This window comes from Centruroides sculpturatus, unplaced genomic scaffold, assembly GCF_000671375.1.
Source record: "Centruroides sculpturatus isolate CEXI.00-Female unplaced genomic scaffold, Cexi_2.0 scaffold45, whole genome shotgun sequence".
NCBI classification, from domain to species: Eukaryota; Metazoa; Arthropoda; class Arachnida; order Scorpiones; family Buthidae; genus Centruroides; species Centruroides sculpturatus.
In genome coordinates this window covers 490,484-514,787 of record NW_019384310.1, presented here as the reverse complement: position 1 = coordinate 514,787, position 24,304 = coordinate 490,484, and the positions used below count along the sequence as shown (strand labels likewise).

The 24,304-nt window shown below is 30.3% G+C and overlaps 3 protein-coding genes across 6 annotated transcripts in view; 1 reads left to right on the top strand and 2 right to left on the bottom strand.

Annotated features, from left to right (window-relative positions):
* The window catches only part of LOC111621275 (neprilysin-1-like), a 28,750-nt gene extending 23,019 nt beyond the window's left edge, over positions 1-5,731 (bottom strand). Inside the window, exon 1 of the mRNA XM_023363383.1 lies at positions 5,712-5,731. The gene's annotated coding sequence lies outside the window, so the exon portion shown is untranslated. The remainder of the gene's footprint in view (positions 1-5,711) is intronic.
* A 117-nt stretch (positions 5,732-5,848) lies between these two features.
* The window catches only part of LOC111621304 (protein Malvolio-like), a 61,243-nt gene continuing 42,787 nt past the window's right edge, over positions 5,849-24,304 (top strand). For 2 of the 4 annotated variants that reach the window (XM_023363391.1, XM_023363415.1), the window contains exons 1-2: positions 5,849-6,305; positions 6,516-6,589. The gene's annotated coding sequence lies outside the window, so the exon portion shown is untranslated. The other 2 variants (XM_023363398.1, XM_023363407.1) reach the window with 2 other exon arrangements.
* LOC111621539 (zinc finger BED domain-containing protein 5-like) lies at positions 13,266-14,716 on the bottom strand. The gene is made up of 2 exons (XM_023363701.1): positions 14,591-14,716; positions 13,266-14,018 (listed from the first exon to the last, which is right to left on the bottom strand). Exons 1-2 carry the CDS (start codon positions 14,714-14,716, stop codon positions 13,266-13,268), a joined length of 879 nt encoding a protein of 292 aa, XP_023219469.1.

Here is a 24,304-nt window from a genome sequence, read left to right as displayed (position 1 = left end):
GTTTGATTCTGATGAAACCGTGTTGTTGTTATTAAGCTGTTTCTTTGCAGACACACTAAGGTGACATATATCAACACTTGGCAACTTATTGACTATTTATTCAGTTGGGACGCCTTTTACATTACGCGTTTCGGGCATTGGCCCCTCTTCAGCCAACTTGTATCTTTTCTTGATAATGAACTGTACACATGTTTTCCTTTTCTTTTGGTCGATAACTGCCGTTTCTATATTAACAATTTCGTTTGATTCTGATGAAACCGTGTTGTTGTTATTAAGCTGTTTCTTTGCAGACACACTAAGGTGACATATATCAACACTTGGCAACTTATTGACTATTTATTCAGTTGGGACGCCTTTTACATTACGCGTTTCGGGCATTGGCCCCTCTTCAGCCAACTTGTATCTTTTCTTGATAATGAACTGTACACATGTTTTCCTTTTCTTTTGGTCGATAACTGCCGTTTCTATATTAACAATTTCGTTTGATTCTGATGAAACCGTGTTGTTGTTATTAAGCTGTTTCTTTGCAGACACACTAAGGTGACATATATCAACACTTGGCAACTTATTGACTATTTATTCAGTTGGGACGCCTTTTACATTACGCGTTTCGGGCATTGGCCCCTCTTCAGCCAACTTGTATCTTTTCTTGATAATGAACTGTACACATGTTTTCCTTTTCTTTTGGTCGATAACTGCCGTTTCTATATTAACAATTTCGTTTGATTCTGATGAAACCGTGTTGTTGTTATTAAGCTGTTTCTTTGCAGACACACTAAGGTGACATATATCAACACTTGGCAACTTATTGACTATTTATTCAGTATTACCAACTGAATAAATAGTCAATAAGTTGCCAAGTGTTGATATATGTCACCTTAGTGTGTCTGCAAAGAATCAAACTCTTATATTATTAAATAAATTGTGTGTAGTGCCATCTGTTATGAAATTTTGTTATAAAAAGCTTAGTATTTTTAATTACTATAAAATGGCAAAAAGCTTGAAAACTGTGCTTCATTCAGCCGCGATGGTAGGAATTTTTAAACAAAAATATTGTTTTATTCTCAGATGTACAGTACCTACGAATTACAAAGAATATATATTGTATCGATAACGTTATTATTCGATACAAACATCAAACATATTATTTTATAAGTAATTATTATTTATTTACTGTATAAGCCTACGCTACATATTGGCCAATTAAACGAAGTTTACGTGCATCGTCTCTGCTTCAGATAAAATGTTTGCTTTCTCTTACATTCATTACATTCATTCATACCCTTTAAGAGAAAATGTAACCAAGTCAACTGATAAAATTTAACAATATGTTTAGTAATTTCTCCGCCCATACTATAGCCAAGATTTAGGCACTTTATGGAAATTAAATCAGTCGATACTATCTTTAGCTACGACAAGAGTTCTTTTTTCGGGGCATGAACGCTTTCGGGGCTTTGAACTTTTACAACATAAACGTTATTGTCATAACCGTTTTAAGTTTCTTTTTTATTACGGTTCTTGTTGAATAAATGAATATATCGGGAAAAGTTTATGGTTTCTTGGTACCTTAATCTGAATTTCAACAATAAGACGGGTTAATAACATTAATACGTATGACGATAAGTGATGATTGACATATGTTGATATGTGACGTTAACAAATGATTGTTTTAAGTAGAGAAATAATGTATTTTTAATGTTTGCGAAATATACATTCGACCGTACAATGCCGAACACGGACGGTTATTGAATATTATGATTCATTTCTTACAATTATCAATGAAGGATAACCGTCGGATTCAATGGAGAATTACAATAAAATCGAGAACAAATTAGATAAATGCGTATCGTATGTGGTGGCTTAAATAAAATAAATTTTATTATTGCGTAGTTTTGAAGTTTGTGTGTTAATCATATTTAACATTTTTGTTTTGACTTTTATCCAAACATTTAACGAACGAAACTAATGAAAATAGAACAAAGTTAATTATTATTATTATTTTATAAGTCTTTCTGCCCCGGGTGCATTAAATAAGGCCTACCATCGTTTAATCAAAATGTAATTATTAATATAAATAAAATATGTAATTTGAATAATGTATTCATTATTTAATTTTTATGATTCTTTTTATGCCCTGTGGGCAGTAAAAGAACCTTTTAATCGTGGGTTGGGCCAGGACCACAAATGGTGGCGAGAGACAATACGGACAGATTACCCACGAAAAATTCCTGGAAATGCTCGCCCGGGTCCGACCATGGACCTATAATATCTATCAGGAGCGGCAGCGCTCTGTTGCCACTAGCCGCACACTTGAAGCCGGAAGCGACTTCACTGTAGAGCAAGCCGCCATATTGTGAGGAGAAGAAAGTTTGTGTTTCTTTTGAATTCGACGTTGACAAAGAGAAGGTAAAGATAAAGAATAACATAAATGATAAAGAAAATTCCGGTTAGGTTTATTTATCATTGGCCATTTGGCCTGCAGCCGCATTTACTAAAAAATATTTCATTCGCGTATCTCACACGGATTAAATATATTATTAGGAAATGCAACTGCAGGCGTTTCCTAGGAATACTTTCCCTTTTTTATGCTCTATTTTTCTTCAAATCTAGACGTTTTTATACTATGTATGTTACGCGGATGTTGAGTTACATCTTATTAAAAATCTGAAGATTTTACATGTATCCCTTGATTAACACTGTTAATCCGTCGACGCTACCGCATATATTAAAATCGCGTTAATCAAATACGGTATCTATGTTAATCCAGTTTGATCTTTGGCGGGTGTAGGGTTAGCTCCTTAAGGTAAACTTAAAAGGATTTTAACTTCAACAATTTGCTTCATAACGTGACAAAGATGAAAATGTAGTTTTTCATCGTAAATATTTTAACCAGTTGAAACCAAAATTTTCACAAACAAACTACTGTATAAGTATAATAAAAACACGAGAGCACTACATAAATCCTACGAAAGAAGAAAAAAACACTTTCCGAAAGAAATGAACAACGTACTGAGTATGAAACGGATCAGACACCCGAATACACTACAAATAAACCGTGACGGCCGGGTGGCCGAACGGTCAAGGTGGCAACCTACCGCTGTGGGGAACCCGGGATCGAATCCGGACGGGTCAAGGAATCCCCAGGAATTTTTTGGGGAGTGGTCAATTCGGATATATCGGGCCCTGTCCCTCACCACCCGATCGCCCCATTGTGAGCCTGGCCGAACCCGTAATGGACCTGCTATAAGAGGACCTCTTAGTGTCCACAGAGCGGAAAGAGTATATGTATATAAACTACAAATAAACAATTACATGGCTAAGAGTGAAGCCCTTCAAAACCTGGCTCGTACTTAAGTTATAAAAATATTGGTATATTGAGGGTTGAGTACTACACTTGTGAGGCTCCGGAATTGTGTACCACGCAACAGTGTAAAGGCAATTTATAAAATAATTTTATAAAACTATTAATAATGTTAAAAGGTAGAAATTCTATGGCCACAAAAAGTCATATTCGAATCGAAAAAAAAAGAAAGTAGTTCTCATATTTAAACAATAGTATAATGTAAGAACAACTGTCTTCGATTGGGATCGAATAAACGGATGATTTTGGCTCATCCTGCGATCTAGGTTTCTAGCTCGTTACATTTGGTAACGAGTGACGACCAATTAGAAAGCGCAGATGAGTAGAAACAACCTATGGAAGTGGTCGAACCCGAAAAAAATTATAAAATTCCGCGCATCAAGGACACAGAGAGCTTCTCCCCCTGCCTTCCTATTGAGCAACACCATCCTCCGTTAAAAATCTCCTCTGCATCCCGACATCGAACCGGATACCCCTCGTCTTCTCTAAGGACTTTCTCCAATCAACGCCTCGAGGTCGTCGACTTCTCAAAAAGGATCCGAAAGAATAGTTCCAGTAGAACATTCGCCCAGTGAAGTAGCGTAGTAGGGGCGGCAAGATTTCACAATAAATAATAATAATATCTTGTAAAAATTTGAACCATTTCATTTCATATTTTTGTCGCACCTACGACTCGGATCGATTGAAATGAGCACGGAATTTTTCATTACTTATTCTGTGACGAAACTGAATTTTAGTCTTTTAAATTGGGATACCTAAATAAGGGGTCGGCGAAATTTTCCTCCGCCCCGGGCGGCTGACACTCACGCTACGCCACTGCATTTGCTTGAAGCAGTGTTTTTCAACTTGTGGGTCGCGACCCCCAGAGGGTCGCAAAGCCTTACAGGGGGGGTCGCGAGTGAAAGAAAAAGACAAGTGTTTGTAGGTCCTACACTACGATTAAAAAAAATACAATTTCAGTGAGAAGGTTGTGCCTGTTTATTTCACAGTATAATTGGGTTTTCGATCGATATTTAGGTTTCAACAGAAAGAAAATTAAATACGTAGTTTTTAAAATCACTGATATAGTTTTAATATGGCCCTGGGGGTCGCCAGAATTTTTTAACTCGTAAAGGGGTCGCATATTGAAGAAGGTTGAGAAACACTGGCCTAAAGGAACAAATCGGAAGACTTGATTTCGCCTATGGATTGTCAACTGTTGTAGCTGTAAGCTCATTTTAAGTTATTGTTTTGTAACTGTGGAGTCTGCCTCTGTTCCAATCTCACCCATTTAAAAGCGGCACTCCTCCGTCATTCTAACATTTTAGCGCTGATCGGCGTCCTCACACACTTGCAAGTTTGAATTCTGATATTACCATTTTTATAATAATTAAATAAAATCTAGAAAATAACTAAATTTGGGATGAAACAATCTAGATTTATATTACTTATCTAATTGCCTAAATCTCAAATCTAGGGGCAAACAAAACAATCTAGATCTAGATGAAAAAAGTAGATTCTAAAATGACAATCCTCCCCACACGTGGTATAGACTTCATTGTTTTGACCTAAAGTAAGATGGCGGTCGATAGTACCAAGGCCGTCTAGACGCAAGGTTCTAGGATCTTGGGGCCATATTCTGGTCACTGTCTCTCGTCTCTCGTCTCTCGCAAGCCGGTCGCTGATTGGCTAATCACTTGGATTAGCCAATCAGCGACCGGTTTGTGAGAGACGAGAGACCAGAGACTGTGACCAGAATATGGCCCCAGATATGGAAACCTTTAGGGGCAGAGGCCCCAATTAACTATATACAAGCTTCTGATGCAAACTGGATGTCACGTTATTTCAATTCAAAANCTCAGTATTATATTAATTATTGTAATTATAATAATATTATTTTATATATTCTATAATTTTCAGTTTTTATATTAAAAAAATTATATTTAGAATTAATTGGTTGATTTTTTAACTAAAACATTGGTAAAATATTATTTTTGTAACTAAAACATTTGAAATAGGCTACATTATATTATAAAATATTAATTTAAAAAGTAATAATTAATTATATTTATATATTTCTAAATATTATGATTACAATTCATTTTTAATAAATATGGTATATTTTTGACACATTTCTATTTTTAGGAAAAAAATGCTTAAAATTTGTATACTCGAATGAATTTTTGATTGATATATTTACACTTAAGTACATTAACAAAATGAATTTTATTTTTCCTTTACCAGTCATGTAGTCAGGCATTGAAAACAATAGAAACTAACGTTACATATCTTAATTATCTCTTACGTATCATCTATAATAGAAATGCTGAATAATTGCGACAAGCAATTTCGAAATTATAATTTGACTAACGTTGTTTGTCACTGTTTTATTCGGAGTATTTCGGATTTGGAGAAAAGTCCGGTCTATTTCGTCGTTTTTTTCTTTTTTTAGGCTCTGTATTAAAGAAAAAACAGTGCAAAAAAGTTTGTATTATAGTTTTAAATAATGCAATTCGGGCTGGAAGACGTAATGACTTTTTTCCGCCCTGTGGGCACTAAGAGGGCCTCTTATAGCGGGCCCATTACGGGTACGGCCATGCCCGCGATGGGGCGACCGGGCGGTGAGGGACGGGGCCCGACGTATCCGAACGGACCACCCCCCGAAAAATACGTAACGAAGTTATGGGCGACCGGTTGGAATCTCGAAGGCCCAGCGTGACCGGCAGAACCCGCGAGAGGAGCCGATGGGCTGGAAATTCCAAAAAAAAAAAGAAAAAATATCAATGATTTTATCGGCTATTAATATATCTTTGTAATATCGTTTAAAAATCCGATTATTGAAATTCAATGTTCTTATTTTTATTCTCCTCCTCCGGGTTTCCTCCATCTTGATATGGAGTACCAGTCACGTGGCTCGCTATGGAGAACGGATACGGATGAAGTATTACTCATTTCACTTTTTAGCGTAAGTGGTGCAAATGTATTTATATACTTTATTGTATTATATATGTTTTAAAGTTATAGTTATAGATGTAATGGACTGTTTGGAAAGTCTGTAGAGAAGTATACTTTAAGAGAAATATGTTTTAAAATGTAATTTAGTAATATACGACTATATTAATAGGAATTTTTATGAATGACAATTTGTAGATTTAACTCTTCTTTTCTTTTCTAGATCCGTATGCTTTATAGATGTTGTTCGTCGTTAAGTTGACATTTTTACTATTTTATATAAAAACAATTTCAGAGGTAAGTCACCTGTTAATGAATTTAAATATATCCTTTTCTCTAACAGTCTTGTCGATATTACTGTTTGTATAATTTTGAAAACATAGAATAAATTTAAACTCTTATTAAAATATCAGCATTTATAATATACTGTTTTAAATATGAAATAAATATAAACAAATTGTATTTTATATTTATGATTTATTATAAATACATTAAGAAATTTGTGTAGATTTATTCGTAAACTGTACTGTACATAAATTTATTTTGTAACTGGAAATATGAATTAAACGGATGTTTTTTAAGTGACGATTTCGACTCGAACTGCTTTTCTGGAACGAATTGGATTGGCATTTGAATAGTTAATTAACGAATAATAATTATTGGAATTTTTCTGACGTTTCGGAATTTGTTCGACCGTTTGCGATACGTTTTGATCGTATTTAAAACCTCGCTTTGTTCGCCTGCTGTTATATCAATTTTTTCAATGACTTTATAACAACTGCTACTTTACAACTGGTTAAAACTAGACAATAATAAACACTACATTAATAATTTTTTTGATGGTTTGTTAGGTTATTGCAATGTTTATTAATAACTTTATATTTATTTATCTTCTGTTTGATGCGTTTTAAATGCTTGTTAGATGCTTCGTAATTTTTGTAACTTATGACTTAAAGATCGATTAGAAAAAANAATAAACACTACATTAATAATTTTTTTGATGGTTTGTTAGGTTATTGCAATGTTTATTAATAACTTTATATTTATTTATCTTCTGTTTGATGCGTTTTAAATGCTTGTTAGATGCTTCGTAATTTTTGTAACTTATGACTTAAAGATCGATTAGAAAAAATCATTAATTTATTAATTATTAATATATTGATGTGCAAAATTATTACAGCTATTACCTATTTTATGTAGTATACTAATTATGTGCGTATATATCAATATAATCGTGATTAAATGTACGTATTACTCTAGTGCTCTCTCGCCGATCTGAATCCGTGTTAATCCAAACCCTAGACCAATTTTGTTTGCTTTTCTACAATGTTCCAGCCAAAAACAGAAAGAAATTATAGATCATCTTTTAAAAACATGATGAATTTTTAAAATGAATATGTACTATACATTTTTAACATAAGTACATGTATTAAGTACAGTATAAAAACTTATTTAAATAAATATAATTGTCTTTAGTCATTTTTGACTCTCTTATATATAATCTTGCTAATCTGAACTTTTACACTAATTTGAATAGCCCAGTACAATAATTAGTTTTGATTAATAAGAATTCACTATATTTTATATTTTAAGAGACTGATTTATCAATATTATCTTAGACTTATTTTTGATATAAGTGCATCTCTGAAGGCATTGATATATTATATACAGTGGTACCTCAGGTTACGAACGCCCCAGCATACGAAATTTTCAGGATACGACATGAAATTCGAACATATTTTTGCTCCACGATACGAACAAAAACTCACCATACGACGTTACATTAGTTCGCATTTTTCATTTGTTTTTCTTACTACAGTTATTTTTTTNCAAAAGATAAAGAAGTGAGGAAAGTTGGAAAATTAAGGGTCCATATTTGCATAACAGAAAGTCTATTTAATCTTTCTCACTACGTTTTATCTTTTGGCCTTTCTCTCCTTTCCTCGAATTTGGGACTATAATTCTTCGAGTCTCAACTTTAGATTTATTTAGTATTCTTTCCTCATTAACACATTTCCAAGTATTTGAAAATATTTCCTTTCGACTCAAAAGTAAAATACATATAAAGATTTACGGCTTTGTGAAACTTCTTTTTTGAGTTTATGCCGTTGAAATAAATAAATTAAATTAAATTTAAAATTTGTCGGTTTTGTTTACACGTTTATTGGGCCGCATTGTAACTTGCCTTGGGCCGCATGCGGCCCGCGGGCCGCGGGTTGGACACCCCTGGTCTAAATAGATAAAAAATAAGTAAGTTTACTAAAGTGGTATTAATTAAATTACACTTACACAAATTAGAAAATATAAAACAACAAACAATATTTGATATCATTAACATATTACTATTAACATACTAAGTTATGTTTTGAACCATAATCATTCTGAACAGCAGAGTAAAGATATAAATAGAAATATTCAAATAACAGAAATAGAATTATCTTTATTAATAGAATTGATAAATCAAATACTTTCTTGTAAAATCAATATATTAATATTAATTGGATATAACAGATATATAAACAGTATTTGTTATTGTTGAAAATTATACTCTGAGCAATATTTTGAAGCATTTAGAAATTTTTCTAAATCAAGTGATATTTAAAAATTAAGTAAAGAACAAAAACTAATATAATTATAAATAATTATGTATTTAATTATTATATAATTAATAGAAAAAAATATTCTGGTATTTTTGAAATTAAGAAAAAAATATGTTAAGGTAAATATAAGATCAAACAGAATACAGTGCTGCCTTGTATTTTGAATTTAATTCATTTCAGGAGGCCATTTGAACTCTGGATTGTTTAAAGTCTGAATCAGTTTTCTCCATTAGAAATAATGGAAAATGAATTAATCCATTCCCAGACCATAAACAATATCCACTTTGATAGCAGACTTCACTTAAATAGCAGATATGCTTATTTAAGGTAAAAATAACACAATTAAATGCCCTAAACAATAAATTAAAGCATAAAAAATAAATAAAATACACAAATACTGTATAATAAAATGAAAATAGTGTATACTGGTTGCACACTGTTGACTTTGGCATCTTAAACATGTCTGCCAGATTTGTCACCTGTACCACTTTCATGCTCAGTGATAAGTTCCTTTTTCACTTCAATTGTCAATATTACAACCTTCCTCTTAGGCTTTGTTGCTTCAACACTCTTCTTGAATGCTATGGTTAAGATGTAAGGATTATATATATGACCAAATACACCAAAAATAAAACAAATTAAAAGCATTAAAAAAACATGAGCATAGCATGAGATGCTTTCACAGCAAAAGTTACAGATAAGTTGGGTACACAACAAATGACATTTAAGTAGCAATTGCACTTTACACTGCCTGTGCAGTTCAAACATAGAAGCATCATTTGAACTTTGGATTCAAAGTTAGAATTATTTAAAGTACAAGTCACAGCTGTATATTATAACCATTGTAAAAGAAGTAGATGATGAATGCAGTAATGACATTAGCTTATTGCTTTAGGGATCCATATTTGAGATCAGAGTGAAAGTCAGAAAGTTTAATGAGTAGCCTTTTATCCAATTATAATGGATCCCATTCCTCACTTCCTGGCTGCTCCTTTTCTTTCCATTCAAACTCATAATAACACTAGAAAAGATTTTTTAATGTTCACAGAGAAAAAGTAAACAGGAGTATAAAAAACTCATGAAGACATTCTCTTTTACATGATATAAGAAATTATAAATTAGTCATAATGTATAAAAGAATTTGGTCAAATTAACATAGATATTATGACATACATGTAGGACTCCTAAAAAGTAAGTTCCTATGCAATAAATGACTTTTATTCTTAGAATTGTAATGTTTATGCTACATATGATCATAAGTTATATATGTCTCATCTGATTTCTTGTGACCAAACACATCTAGTCAGCCAAATGCTGAGGTTATAAAGATATCAGCTCTCTCTAGGAATCTGGTTCAAGTTAGGAGCATCAGAAATTTTTTGTTGATGGTTATTTCAGGTATGTCGGACCCTATCCCTCACCATCTGGTCACCCCATTGGGCCTGCTAGATAGAAAATATTCATAGTAAATGACTTAGTTCCATAGGGCAGAAAGAGTTTAAAAAAATCAAAAATTTTATAAAGATTATAAATCGATTCTAATTAATCATAGTTTTATTCAAATATATTATTAACTTGTTTTAACTTACATCTTACTTACATTACTTTACTTAAATTACATTACTTACATTACTTTACTTACATTACATTACTTACATTACATAACAAACTTACATTAATATACAGCAGGGATCACCATACTTCTTTCACAGTGGGCCAGATAACAGAAAATGATGAGTGTGGGCCAGATAACTATTTTATTCAATACAGCACACTAAATACACAAAAAAATAAAGACAACCAATATATTTATTTACCAATACACAAACACGATGGCTGCAGCAAGCTCATAATGGCATTTGTTAGAAACTTCATTGCAGATACACAAAAAGCACTCTGATATTCAAAGTTGCATAAGTTGTCAAATTTTTTATTTTATTGATTTTCCTAAAAGTTATATTATTGTCAGATACAAAAATTATATTGGACCAATTTTGGCATTTTTACTTACATTTATTTTAATTTTTTATACATAGTAAGTTTATCTACAGATTATATTTCCATAGAAATAATTATATTTTACCTCATTTGTGGCACAGTATGTGACGGGTTGGATGAACTGACCTCGCGGGATGTAGTTTGGTGCCCCTGATATACAGTATTTAAATTATTAAAAGTCAGATTCATTTTACAAAAGTTTCAAACTAATAATTTAAACCATTAATAGTTATATAATTATTAAATAATAAAAATATGAGGTTCTATTCAGATATAAATTCAAATTGTTTAGATGTGTAAAATGTTTTAGGATGTTATTTATCTAAAATTTTATTTTAAGTTTCAGTACTATAAATTTTCCATCAAAGAGATTCATAGCTATAACAAAGCTGATTTAATTATTAATAAATTTCACAACTGAGAGAATCAATAATTAATTAAAGCTAGTTTTAAAATACTAAACAATCAGTTTAGGATTTTAACTAAACTGATACTAACTTATAACACTAAACTGATTGTTTAGTATTTTAAAACTAGCTTTGATTAATTATTGATTCTCTCAGTTTGAATATGAAATCAATATGAAATCTCATTAAAACTGTAATAAACAATCTTAATAATATTTTATATATATAAACCATATGTATGTGCAATACAGTTTAATTTTAATACTGGACCAAAGCAACAGTACCCAAGTTTACTTTCTATACCTCAGTATTATGTTCAATAAGGAGCTTCACAAATATATCACAAACCCAACCATCTCTCTTTTTTCATTCCATCAATATCTAACAATTCACATAATTATAACATAGCAGCATTTAGGGCACTGATAAAAGAGCCTATATGCATTGCTCTAACCTTTTTTCCAACCTTTTTGGATTAGTGACATACAATGAATTTAATAAGATTCCAGCAACACACCATAATATCTAAAATAAAAATGTTTAAAATTTAAAATAAATTACGGTTGATTTAAAAATGTTTTTTTTTAGTACAGAAGTTAAACTTACCAAGACAAAACTCCCAATTTTATACCATAAAAAGAAAAAACTATTTAAACCAATGCATAAAGAGCTTATATCAGTCTTTAAACTGGTAAGCCTCAACATTTATGGAGTGGCATGCCAACATATGCTAGACACATGCAAATTTTGTGGGGGAATATGCTGATGCTGCAAATTTTGCAACAATCAGCATTTTAGTGAATATCTCCTTTTCCCTTCATCAGCCAGTGGTAAAAAGATAAATGAAGTTTTAAACAGCTTATTCACAATTCTAAAAAATATTTAATATTTTTGTGACACACCTGAGGCATTCTCCCAGCATACAGATTGGGAAACACTTCTCTGATGTAAATGACATATTGCAGGAAATAGAGCGTATAAAGAACATAGCCAGGGCACATGGCTAAAGAAACTTATTTGGCATGTACCATTGAAATTTTTGCAATAGAGAAGGAGGAACATCTATCAAATATCCAACCTTAAAAATAAACTTAGGCTGTGTTCTACATATGTAATGATAGTCAAATATGGAAACACAAGTCTAGCTTACATACACAATTCTACAGTATAAAGATTGTTAATCAATGACAAAGACATTATATTGAATAAATGATACTGTAATAGTGCTAATATAAACATCTGTAAATCCAGTTATTTGATTAAAACTAAACAAATGCCAGATTATATTGGGCTATATTATTACTACTGTTAATAATTAAACATTAAGTAATTTGTTTAATAATTAATTTAGAAGGTTCTGGAAGAAAGAATCAGTCCAAAGCAGGACTCAAATCCACAACACCTGCTGGCTACAGACAATGCAACCAAGTGGTTATGTTGCCAGTTACATTACCTGGACCTGTCTGATCTTCACTTCCAGAACTATTAATTTATATATAACCATACTGTTATTCACAGCACTGACTGGGGATGACTTTTCACCCACCCATAGCCTAAAACTCCAATTATGTACTTAGCTGGCTATTGCTCTACCTATTATTCATAAAATTATTCATATATATATATATATGAATAATTTTGAATTATTAATAGTAGCATTAATATAGCCTGAAATAATCACAATTACTAGTGGATAACCCTCTCAGCAATACAACAATAGTTGTAAACATTCAACTTTGTATGCTTAGAGTTGTCTCATAATGGTTCATGGCACTCAATGTGTTATTTTTAGTAATTCTTACATTTTATTTTATTTTATTTTCTATAACTGTTGATTGTACACATTGAATAACATAGTGCAGTGTTTCACAACCTGGGGTACACGGTGATATTAAAGGTTGGCTGTGAAACAATAATGAAATCATTTTATGAGAAAAATCATTTATTATAAACTTATAAACATTTTACTTACAATAAGTGCACATGTAAAGAAAACAAATTAATGTGATGGTTGCATTTGTTTTTCTCCATATGTGGATCTACGTTAGAAACACACAAAAGCAAATTGTTTTCGAGTGATAAAAGACGATTCCTGTATTTAGTTTTTAGTGCAACCATAGACGAAAAACCCTTTTCACAGAGATAAGACATAGCAAAAGGGATTAATATTTTCAATGCTTCTGTGACTAAATTTCCATATTCATGTCGACGAGCAAGCCAAAACGTATTTAAATCTTCAGATGTAATTTGCAGTTGTAGTGTTTTGTTGGCAGACATTTTGATGAGCTGGTCGTGAATCTCAGCTGGTAACTTAGCAGCAGCAACAACATTTTCACTAAACGGATTCAGTACCCATCTCTTTGAGAAATCATTTTTATCTTCCGGGAAATACTCTGTCAACTGAGTTTCTAGCTCACGCAAATGCATCTTCATGCACTCCAAACTGTGGTGAATAATAGTGTCTTGTTCATTCAAATTTTTCTCAATATAATCCGAAGTGAGTGGGAACATGTCCAAATTTTTGCTTTGAAGGCGAATAATCCAGATATCAAGCTTCTTAATGAACGCATGAACTTTGTCTGTCATTAATAAAATGTTTTTATCACATCCTTGTATATTTGCATTCAAGTCATTTAAATGCAAAAATACATCAGCTAAGTAAGCCAACAACAATATACACTCATTATTCTGTAAAAACAATGAGAATGGTGTTTGTTTATCCTGGAAAAATATTATTAATTCATCTCGCAATTCCAATACCCAGGTTAACACTTTCCCTCGCGATAACTATCTAACTTCTGTATGGAAAAAAAGAGATTTTTTATTTTCGCCCATTTCATTGCATAGTTTAGCAAACAGCCTGTTCTGTAATGGTCGGCTTTTAATAAAATTAACCAACTTTACAACGTCACAAAGAATTTGATTGAGATTTTCCGGCATATTTTTTTGTGACAAGAGCATGTCTGTGAAGGAAACAGTGTGTCTATTCTGTCCTTGGTATAAGACAATCTCTTAATATTTTCATTAATCCACTGTTCTTTCCTGTTATTGCATTTGCATACTGCAATACATTTTGTCTAATCTATGTTAGTATAGTTTCGTGTAACTTCATAAAAAACATCAAAAAGACATTGTCCTGTTCCATGACCCTGTACTGTTTTGCAAATTAACATATTTTCTTTGATTGATATGTCCCTATCGCATTCATACCTCACAAAACATAAGAACTGAGACATGTTTGCTACATCTGTTGATTCATCAAATTGAATACAAAAAAATTCACTTGAACTCACTTGCTGAATTGTCTGATCACGAACGTCGGCAGCCATGTCATCGATTCGCCTTGATATTGTGTCGTTAGAAAGAGGAATGTTTTTCAATTGTTTTGCTTCTTCCACACCTATTAAAACACCGACCATATCAATTGCAGCAGGCAATTGAGGTTTTTGGCATTTCTATGGGGTTTGGACATCTTAGCTACTCTTAATGCTATGAAATAATATGCTTCAAGTACACTTTTATGGATTAAGTTACAAATAGAAGTTTGTTGATTTCTCAAGGTATGTAATTTTGTATTTTGAACTTGTTGTTCTACTTTTTGAAATGTTCTAATTAACCTGACGATGATCCATTGATTGGATTGAAAGTGCTTGTTTTAAGAATAAATCTCTCAGCGAGTGATCAGGTGTTGATTAAGTTATGTAATTTTCTTTCGAAAAATTCCAAGGGTTTGTTTTTATGAGCCGGATGTTTAGTTTCCAAGTGTAGAACTAATTTTGATGGCTTCATGCTTTTAGCAGAGAGAACTTGAGAGCAAACAACGCACTGTGGCTTTCCATCCAATGAGGTGAAACCATAATTTAAATAACTGTCATTGTATAACCTTGTGTTTTTACCAACTGATTTACTGGATGTAGATGGCTCACTTTGTTTTTTCACAAATTTATCCATTTTGCATTAGAAATTTAAAAAAAAAAAACAGTTCAGTTTCACAGTTGACCGCACACTAAAATAAAAGCACCAGACACACGCTTCGCATTCGAAACTTAACTGAAGTGGTGCAATTGCCAGTGCCTCTTTTATACTAGTGACAGCACGACTTGTTCAAACGCATCCATATGCATGTTCAAACATGCTCTCACAGCGAGTATTATAGAAGGAGATCAAATTACAAAGAGCACATACACATCAAGTTGGAACTTGTAAATTGCTCATGTATGTACATGTCGTACATGCATGTTCATACCCATCGCTATAAACGCAATGATATAAAATAATAGGAATAGTTGTATTACATTTTTTATACTGTCGGTATTTTCTTAATGTATAAAAATAATGCAATGTGATTATATAATATTTTTAAAAATTTACTTTGGGTGGGGGGATCGTAAAATATTAATTTTATTTATATTTACTATTTGGGAGGGTCGTGGAGCTAAAAAGATTGAGAATCGCTGACCTAGTGTAATATATATAGTGTTATATTTCTTATACTATAGTTAAAATATACACATTTATTTGATATTGAAATTAGATTACAAATATTAAAGAATGTTGCGAGTTTGGAATTCTTCATTAAAACATTTAATTTTCATAAGTGTTAAATCTGATGCCAGCTCCTAAAAGGTGCCGCAAATGTTTGTTTTAATAAAGGATTTTGTGCTGGAAAGAGTCATTTACTTCAAATATCATGAAGTAGGGGAATCATCATAAAATAAGATCTTACATTACAGGAAGCTCCAATAATGCAAGATAGGATGTTAACACTCCTATTAGGAGCTTAATATCAAGTACATGATAAAAAGCAGGAGTCAGAGTCTGACCATTTTTACCAACTCCACCTCCTCTAGCAATGAACTTATTTCTGACTCTGACTCCACAGCCCTGAATTCTACACATAATATTATTTTACAAGCTAAGAGTCATGTTTTTAAGGTTACTTTTGCTTTATGTTCAAGTTACAGAACACTTTTAAAATTCTATTGTGATCTAAATAGATGCTGTGATTTGAAAGTATTGATCACAAGTTATAGTTCGACTTATCATAAGCAGATATTTTTCTAACAATATCAATAAGATAAAGCTATGATTAATTTAATCTTGATAATACTAGGATATAGACTATTGACTGCTTTGATATAAATCTGTTCAGTCCTGTCTTCTACCTTAGAAGATAATAGGGTGTGCACTTTTCAAAACTAATAGGTGGCGCTTATGGATAGGTAGTTTCCTATTTTGTCTATTGTACTGTGTATACACTGTTTAAAAATTGTCTTTTTAGTTATTTAGGTATTTTTGAGATGCTTGTTAATTGTTGTTTATCTCAGTGCCAATGATAGAAATCATCCAGGTTAGAAATTTTATAAATTTTGGAATGATCCAATAAGAAGAAAGAATGAGAAGTAAGGATAAAAACTGGAAAGAAAATCTGTAGATACATTCTAATCTGTAGCAGACAAAATTATAGGGACAGTTAATTTTGAATAGTTTAGAGTAACAATACTTGAATAATTTGTTATCACTACTAGTGCTTATACAGACACTTGGCAATTCTGTCAAGTGTCTTGGCAAATAAAAAATTCCTGAATAAAAGTTTATGACAGAACTTTGCCAAGTGTCTGTATAAGCACCTAGTAGTGATAATAAATTATTCAAATAAAGGAAGACACAGTTTTAGAATATATTACAGTAATAATACTCTATAAATGTAAATATATTTTTAATGAATAATTGAATGGAAAGTTACCAATGATACATGTAGAATTATATCACTAGCTTGATTGTGTAATGATTCATTTTGCTTACAAAACAGCATTACTTTCTGATGTTTTGCTAACAAATTTGAAGCTAAAGATGAAATTGCTACTATTTTTACTTATTTGCTTTATTTTGCAACTCTGAAGTGTAGAAATTGTTTTACATTAAAGTAGCATTCAAATACAATTTAAATCATCATTAAATAACTTTCATATTAATGATGACAGTAAAAGTTATTTAATGATGAAGTCAAGAATAATGATTGTTCTGAAGAATAATTCTGACAGACTAATTGAATAAATTGACAACTACAATTTATCTTTATTATTTAAGAAAGCTCATCTTTGGTTGAACAATTATAATTATTATTATTTTTTTTTTTTGTATTTAATGCAGTTTAAGTAGCTCTGTCTCAATTATACTAATTTCTATATTTCACTTATTTTGTAATTACATCTGAAATGAATTAGTAATGGAAATAAAATGAAAAAACAGGGGCAAAAATGTTTGAAAATATGCCTTCTAAATTGCATATGGATTAAGTATGGATTATGTGCTTTCAATGACATCTTCAGAGGTGCAAAATGTGGGTTATGCAGCATTTTTATGTTTATTTTAGTAATTTTATGCAGGTTATGTGCAGAAAATAATGGTATTAAAAATAACATAAAATAAAAACTGAAAAACATTTCAAGCAATTATTTTAAAATTGAAGCATTAACAAATGCATCAAATTATAATTTTTTATTCTTTAATAGGATTAATCTATAAGTACGGTGACCATATTTTTTGGGTGAAAATAAAGGACATATCAAAAAAAAATCTTATAAATTTCATAAGTTTATAACATTTATTACACATACATACACATTGTAAAAATTCAAATAACATTAATTTTGATACTTTTCAGTAGAATTAATTTTTTTTAATAGCACTGGTTCAACTTTAAAAAGTCATAAAATTCCATACAGTTCATTTGAAAGTTGTATTTGACGGAAATAATGTGCTTACTTTTAACTGGGTTTTTTCATTCGTCCACATATTATTCATCAATGAAAATATTTGTTCGACGGGGCATTAGATCCAGGGAAACAAAGAAAATTCTACGATTTTACAAATGTTTTTGAAAGCAATTTCTTTTGCTGTAAAAATGTTCAAAAATCTCAACTCACTTTTGATGGCAGGGCTTGTTATTCTGTCACCATTCGTCGTTCTTTTTGTTTGTGACATTTTTTTACACATGAAACTTCATCAAATAATTCACTGTCCAGTATATTTACAGACCAATGATTCGAAATAAAAATATAGCTTTCCTCTATCTTCATCCACAAAGGGATTTTGAGTAATGTGACCCATTCAAACACCTCTATTTCAATAAAACACATGTCCCAATTATTTAGTACATTAACAGTAAATATGTCACATGGTCGATCCCCCGAAGATTGTCGACAAATGCTCACCAACGCTCCAAGTGTATCATCCACCAAACAGAGAGTTAAAAAGCTATCACAAAAATCCCCATAAGAGTGTCTGCCCCTTGGACACAATGACAACACTGATCGTGATGGCGTACACGAAACTAACTTGTTCAATATATTATTAAAAAAGTTTTTAAACTTTGCATTGAATTTACAAAATAAAGGACAAAATGCCTATTTTATAAAATAAATAAAGTTAGAGGACAGAGCAGCGAAATAAAGGACTGTCCTCTTAAATAAAGGACGTATGGTCACCGTATCTATAAGACATTACATTTCATCTATTTATTAATAAGAAAAATTTATTGAAAACTAATAAATAATAATAAAGTAATTTAAATGTATATTTTAATTATTTTTAAAAAGAAATTATCTGTCTTGGATATTATGTGCATATAAGAAATGAATAAAAGCTTCAATAATTTTAAAAATCTCAAAAATATGATTATGAGATAAATGTATCAAGCGTTTTAAGTTATTCCAAATAAAGAATCATAATATCTCTGATAGAAACATGTGATTAAGCATCATCATATCAGTCATGTGTTTGAACACTGATAAATAATTTCTGTTAAATTTCTTGTTTAATCTAGCTGAAGTGACATTTATCTAATCTACTGTTAAAGATATCAGTTACTCTGAATAATTCAGCAGTAAAATAGCATCAGAGCAGGTAGATTCTGTACTTTAAGCATTCTTTGATTATTATTAGATAGTAAAAATGGCTTAATTACGATGATTTATAAATTTTATTTAATATTTATGAAGTTATGTTTTAGATTTTTATAAATTTAAATCATTTTTAAAACAGAAGAAGAAAAATTATGCTTTCATAGAATGAAAAAAATTTAGTCTTGAAATCTATAAGTTGCATTCATGCCTTGTTCTGCTAATTTTTATGCATAAAGTTAAAAAATGAAGTAAAAACTAAAAATTTGACTATTAAATTTTTAGTTTTTTTAAACCTTTGACTATTAAATTTTAAACTTTTGATTTGGAATGTCTGAAACACATTCCAAATCAAAGGTTCAAATTAAACTTCAAGTACTTTCAATTATGATATTAGTCTTTGTCAGGAACATTTAAAAATTGAATGGAACAAAGCTTTTTAAATATAAATGCACATGTTTTTATAGAGATGATAGAATTTGTGGTGTAACCTGTACCATCATTTAGATGTTCAAATTTTTGCATTTTAAAATAAAGGAAGGCATATGATTATTCAAGAATTTGAATGCTTGGTTTGAAATGTGTTTTAGAATATTCAACAGTAAAGTTTTAGTTTTTAACTTGTTTTTAGGACTTTTTGCCTTGGTGACACACCGGAAGGGTGCAAAAGCACTTGCACTTTAAAACTTTAAATCTTTCACTCCAATGAAGCATAGTTTTTCTTATTTTGACTTATATTTGCAGTTTGAAGAATTCTGACATTTTAAACTTTTTAACTTTTTAATTGCTTATAATAATAACAATTATTCAAATTTAAAGTTTTAAAATCTAAGCATTCCATATAATCTACATAATTATTTACATTATATGGAACATTGAATGTTCAATTATTCTATAACTTCATTTTTCATATGAAGTTATTATTCATATTATTCTTATTTTTCATATGCATGGTTTGTCAATTTTTTAAATCTAGACTAAAAATCTATTAATTTAATGTGATAAGAAATGTGACGTCTATATCTGATAAGTTATTACTGCCCAGTTTCTAATCAAACAACTTTGTAATCTGCAAAAACTGTATGAATCAACCAACTTATTTTTATAAATTGCAGTTTTATTAGAGAAAAAGAAATAGCTTTCAAGAATATTATCCTTGCTATCAATTCAAACAAAAATATAGAATAACAAATTCCAAAAGACTGACAAAAGTATAAATTTGAATATTATTGAAGCTAATTCAATGACAGTTTTGATCTTAGTTTTCATAGCTTAATTTTTTTGAGAATACAATCTTAATGAGACTTCCATCATTCAGCAAACTAAAAGAAAAAGAATTTATAGAAATTAAAGCATTTGCTTTTTAATGTAGCAAGAAAGTATTCGGTATGGATAGAAAATTCTCTATTACAAGATTAAAACTCAAAACTGTACTGAAATAAGTCTACTGTGGAACAATATATAAGCAGAAATATAATAAGAGCAGCCTTAACAATTTGCAGATTAGTAAAAGTTGCAGCAGGTCTATTGGATAAAATATCACATTTTCAAAACCTTTGCTGCTTTTTGAAGTACAGTAATACCCCGAACTTACGCAATAGGTGGGACCGAGCAATAACCCCGTGTAAGTCGGGGTATAATTTCCCAATTTGTGTAAAATCCAAGTCGGATGTATGTAAGCTAATAAATGTTCTCGTTAATCTTATCTCGTCTTTTGATTCGTTTACAGTTACAAGAAATCACCATATAGAGTCTCTCAAGTCTCCATAGATATAACAAACACAGAAATAAATAACACAAAATAAATTGTAGCTATGTGTCGATTCCGCGCGACACGTCTGAACATGTAAGCCGAACAATAGTATGGGGGAGTGAGTAATCAAGAGTTGCATGGCGCTCAAACAAAAGACGAATCAACGAAATTTGAAAATCGCATAAGTCGGGGTAGCATAAGTCAAGGTATTACTGTATATGCATATCCATTTTTGCATATATTCTTTTGGATAAATTGAATGTAAAAAAAGTTACATTGGTTTTTAGAACAGTGTATCTAAAATTCTATGACAAATTCTTTCACATTCTTTCACATTAACATTACCTTATAACATTCAGCAATATTTGCAATACTTTTTGAGTTAATGTCTGCAGAGGAATAAGTCTTAACTAAGATATGACATTCATCATGAATAAAAGTACACTGATAAATATTAAATTTGTCAATCATGATAATTTCATACCTACCAAAAAGATTGTTTTTGTATGACGATATGATATCATAAGGTAATGTTTATCAAGTTTATTAGATAATTGAAAATTGAAATACTGTCTCATCAGATAAAGTTTTGGTGTATCAAAGAATACTATCAATAAATTTATTTTTAAAGCAATTTTTTGTAAATGTTAATTTTTTATTTTGAATACAATATTTAAAAAATTGGTACGTACATTAGAATCTCGTTTTAACATATTGTGGAACAACTGATTTCTTTGAATAATGGAATTTTGTCCCACCAAAACAATGTAACTTTACCTCTTTTTAGTGGATTTGTAAATTGGAATAATGAATTTTTTTCTGGCCCCATCTTTTATAAACTTTGAGTTTTTTTCAACATTTAGCTAATATTTGGGTGTTTCTGGAAATTTGTAGAACTCAATAATGCACATCTGGGATATGTACAGTACTGTATAATTGAAGAATTGTACAAGGAAAGTCAGCAGCCTGATACAATTGAGGAGGAGTCACCAAATGTACATTCTGTTGCTGGTTCAAGTGTAGTGATGAAATTTAGAGAGCCCATCAAGTCTTTCCAAGTAATAAAGACCTTCCCAACTAGTTTTCACCTAATGAACAGGCTGTACTGTATGTGACATTGCTAATATCAAGCGGTTGTTGTATTCATAAGCTAGGTAATAAAGTGGCATCAAAACAAACCAAGATGGACGAGTTTTTTAATAAATTGTGAAGTTCAAGTGAAGTGCTAATGAACATATGTAATTTGATTCTCTTTGTGCTTACAGTATATACTGTTTCTGTAAGCTTTGTCGTACACACGTATAGCATAATATTCATCTTGTAACATGCATGTTTCTATAGAATAAAGAATAGAGACCTGAAGAGACTGAATAATTTCAAATGTAGGCATATCTTATATATAGGAGGTTAAAAAAATGGAAATTTTTTTGAATAAGGCATATTTTTCTGAGTATGTAGGGAAAACCATTGTTTGCAATATAATGATGGATTCTTGGAATAACAGATGGTTTTTAGTGTCCCAAGTGATCTGTTAAAACAAGATTCTACTGTATATGTTCATTTCTGGCTAAAATTAGTATCTGATAAATTGATGATAATAAATTACTTCTTTTTCTCCCTTTTGTTAATTGCAAGGTATGGCTAATATATTATTTTTGTTACTATATAATAATTTTGAGGCTGAATATTTATAGAAAATTATAACAAAATTTAATTAAAAAATAACTTTCTTGGTAAAAGGACATGATTATTTTTCTATATGATGATTTTATTAAATGATTTAACACTTATTTAATTTATATATTTTTTAAATGTAGCCTTTGTGATTAGAAATGATGAAGATTCATGTTCTCACAAAAATATTATTTTTTCTTGTTAGCTAAAATACTTTTATATTATTGCAACTACCTAAAAAATTAGACCAATACTTTAAATGCATTTTAAATTTGATCAACTAAATGTAAGTTGCTACTAAATTGTCTGCATTACTTTAAGTAAATTTTGATTTAATTTGAAGTAATATTCTATTAATAAGTCTACACTTATTAATTGTAGTTAGAAATAACTTAAGCACATCATCTCATGAAAATTTTCATAATTACATTAATTAATCAATCTAATCATTAAAATTTCTTTGAGATAGCAATATTTCTCTCTCTAGTAACAATTTCTTCTAATTACTGACAATGTTTACCAGCTAAACTGTATTAAAATTTGCTTTAAATAGTCCAGATAATTCATTAGTAATTTACTTATATTTGATTAAAAATATAAACTAATAATAACATTTACTTAATTGTTCTCAATTTTATGAGATCTATGACTGCTTTTCTTTTCCACTAGACTTATTCACCATCAATTAGAAACAGGACAATCTTTAGAAAATCACATTTTTATTTCTTAGAGTGTGCATTTCGGACTTTGAGTCCGTTTTCAACTCTTTGTGATGTAAATGGTTATGAGAAGCACAGGGAAAAAAGCCTTCGTAGAGCTTGTAAAATTGAATACAAGACTAGACAAGAAGCATATTACAGTACTTAATTGTTGTGATTAGAATTAATAATCTGTATTTCCCATTATCCTACTTAATCATTTCACTAACATTAATTAATTATTTAATGAGTTTTTACAAAATACTTGAAACATAGATATTCAAAAATCTAAATAATCTAAAACTAAGAATTAAAAAATTAATTCACATATTTACAGAAAATATTAAAAACATATCAGCAACCTTGACTTTGTTTTAATGATTGTAACATCTCCAGTAAATGCAAATTAATCTGTTAGTTTCTACTTTAAAAAATGACTTCTTTTAAATACCATATTTATTTTAATAAATACAGCATCATCTATAACCTTTTCATCAACTGAATTGCTTATTAGAATAATTACAGTACTTAAAATGCATTTTGTTAAAAAATTAAAATAATTAAATAATTTATTAATGCTGTTGAGATGACTATGTTACTGTGAATGACCGAAATCTGGCGAATGTCAACATTCTCCAGTGAATGTCAACATTCACACAGTCGTTTCGTGTATGTCCGAAATATTTGCTAAATATCGTTATTTCTCACTTACACCGGCAAATGTCGACATTCAGAATGCGCTGATGGTGAATGTTGAATAAAAATATTTTTATTACGTTAAGACAAAAATGCAACTTTTTAATATGTCAAAATAGGAGAAAGCTTAAGTAATAGTACATGTAAATAAACTGTTGAACCTAAAACGAACAGTACATTCTATATCATTAAAGAAAATAATACAATAATAAACTTACACATAAATTATGTGATTAACATTATACAATCTTATTTATTGCAACAACTTAAACTGTTATGGCA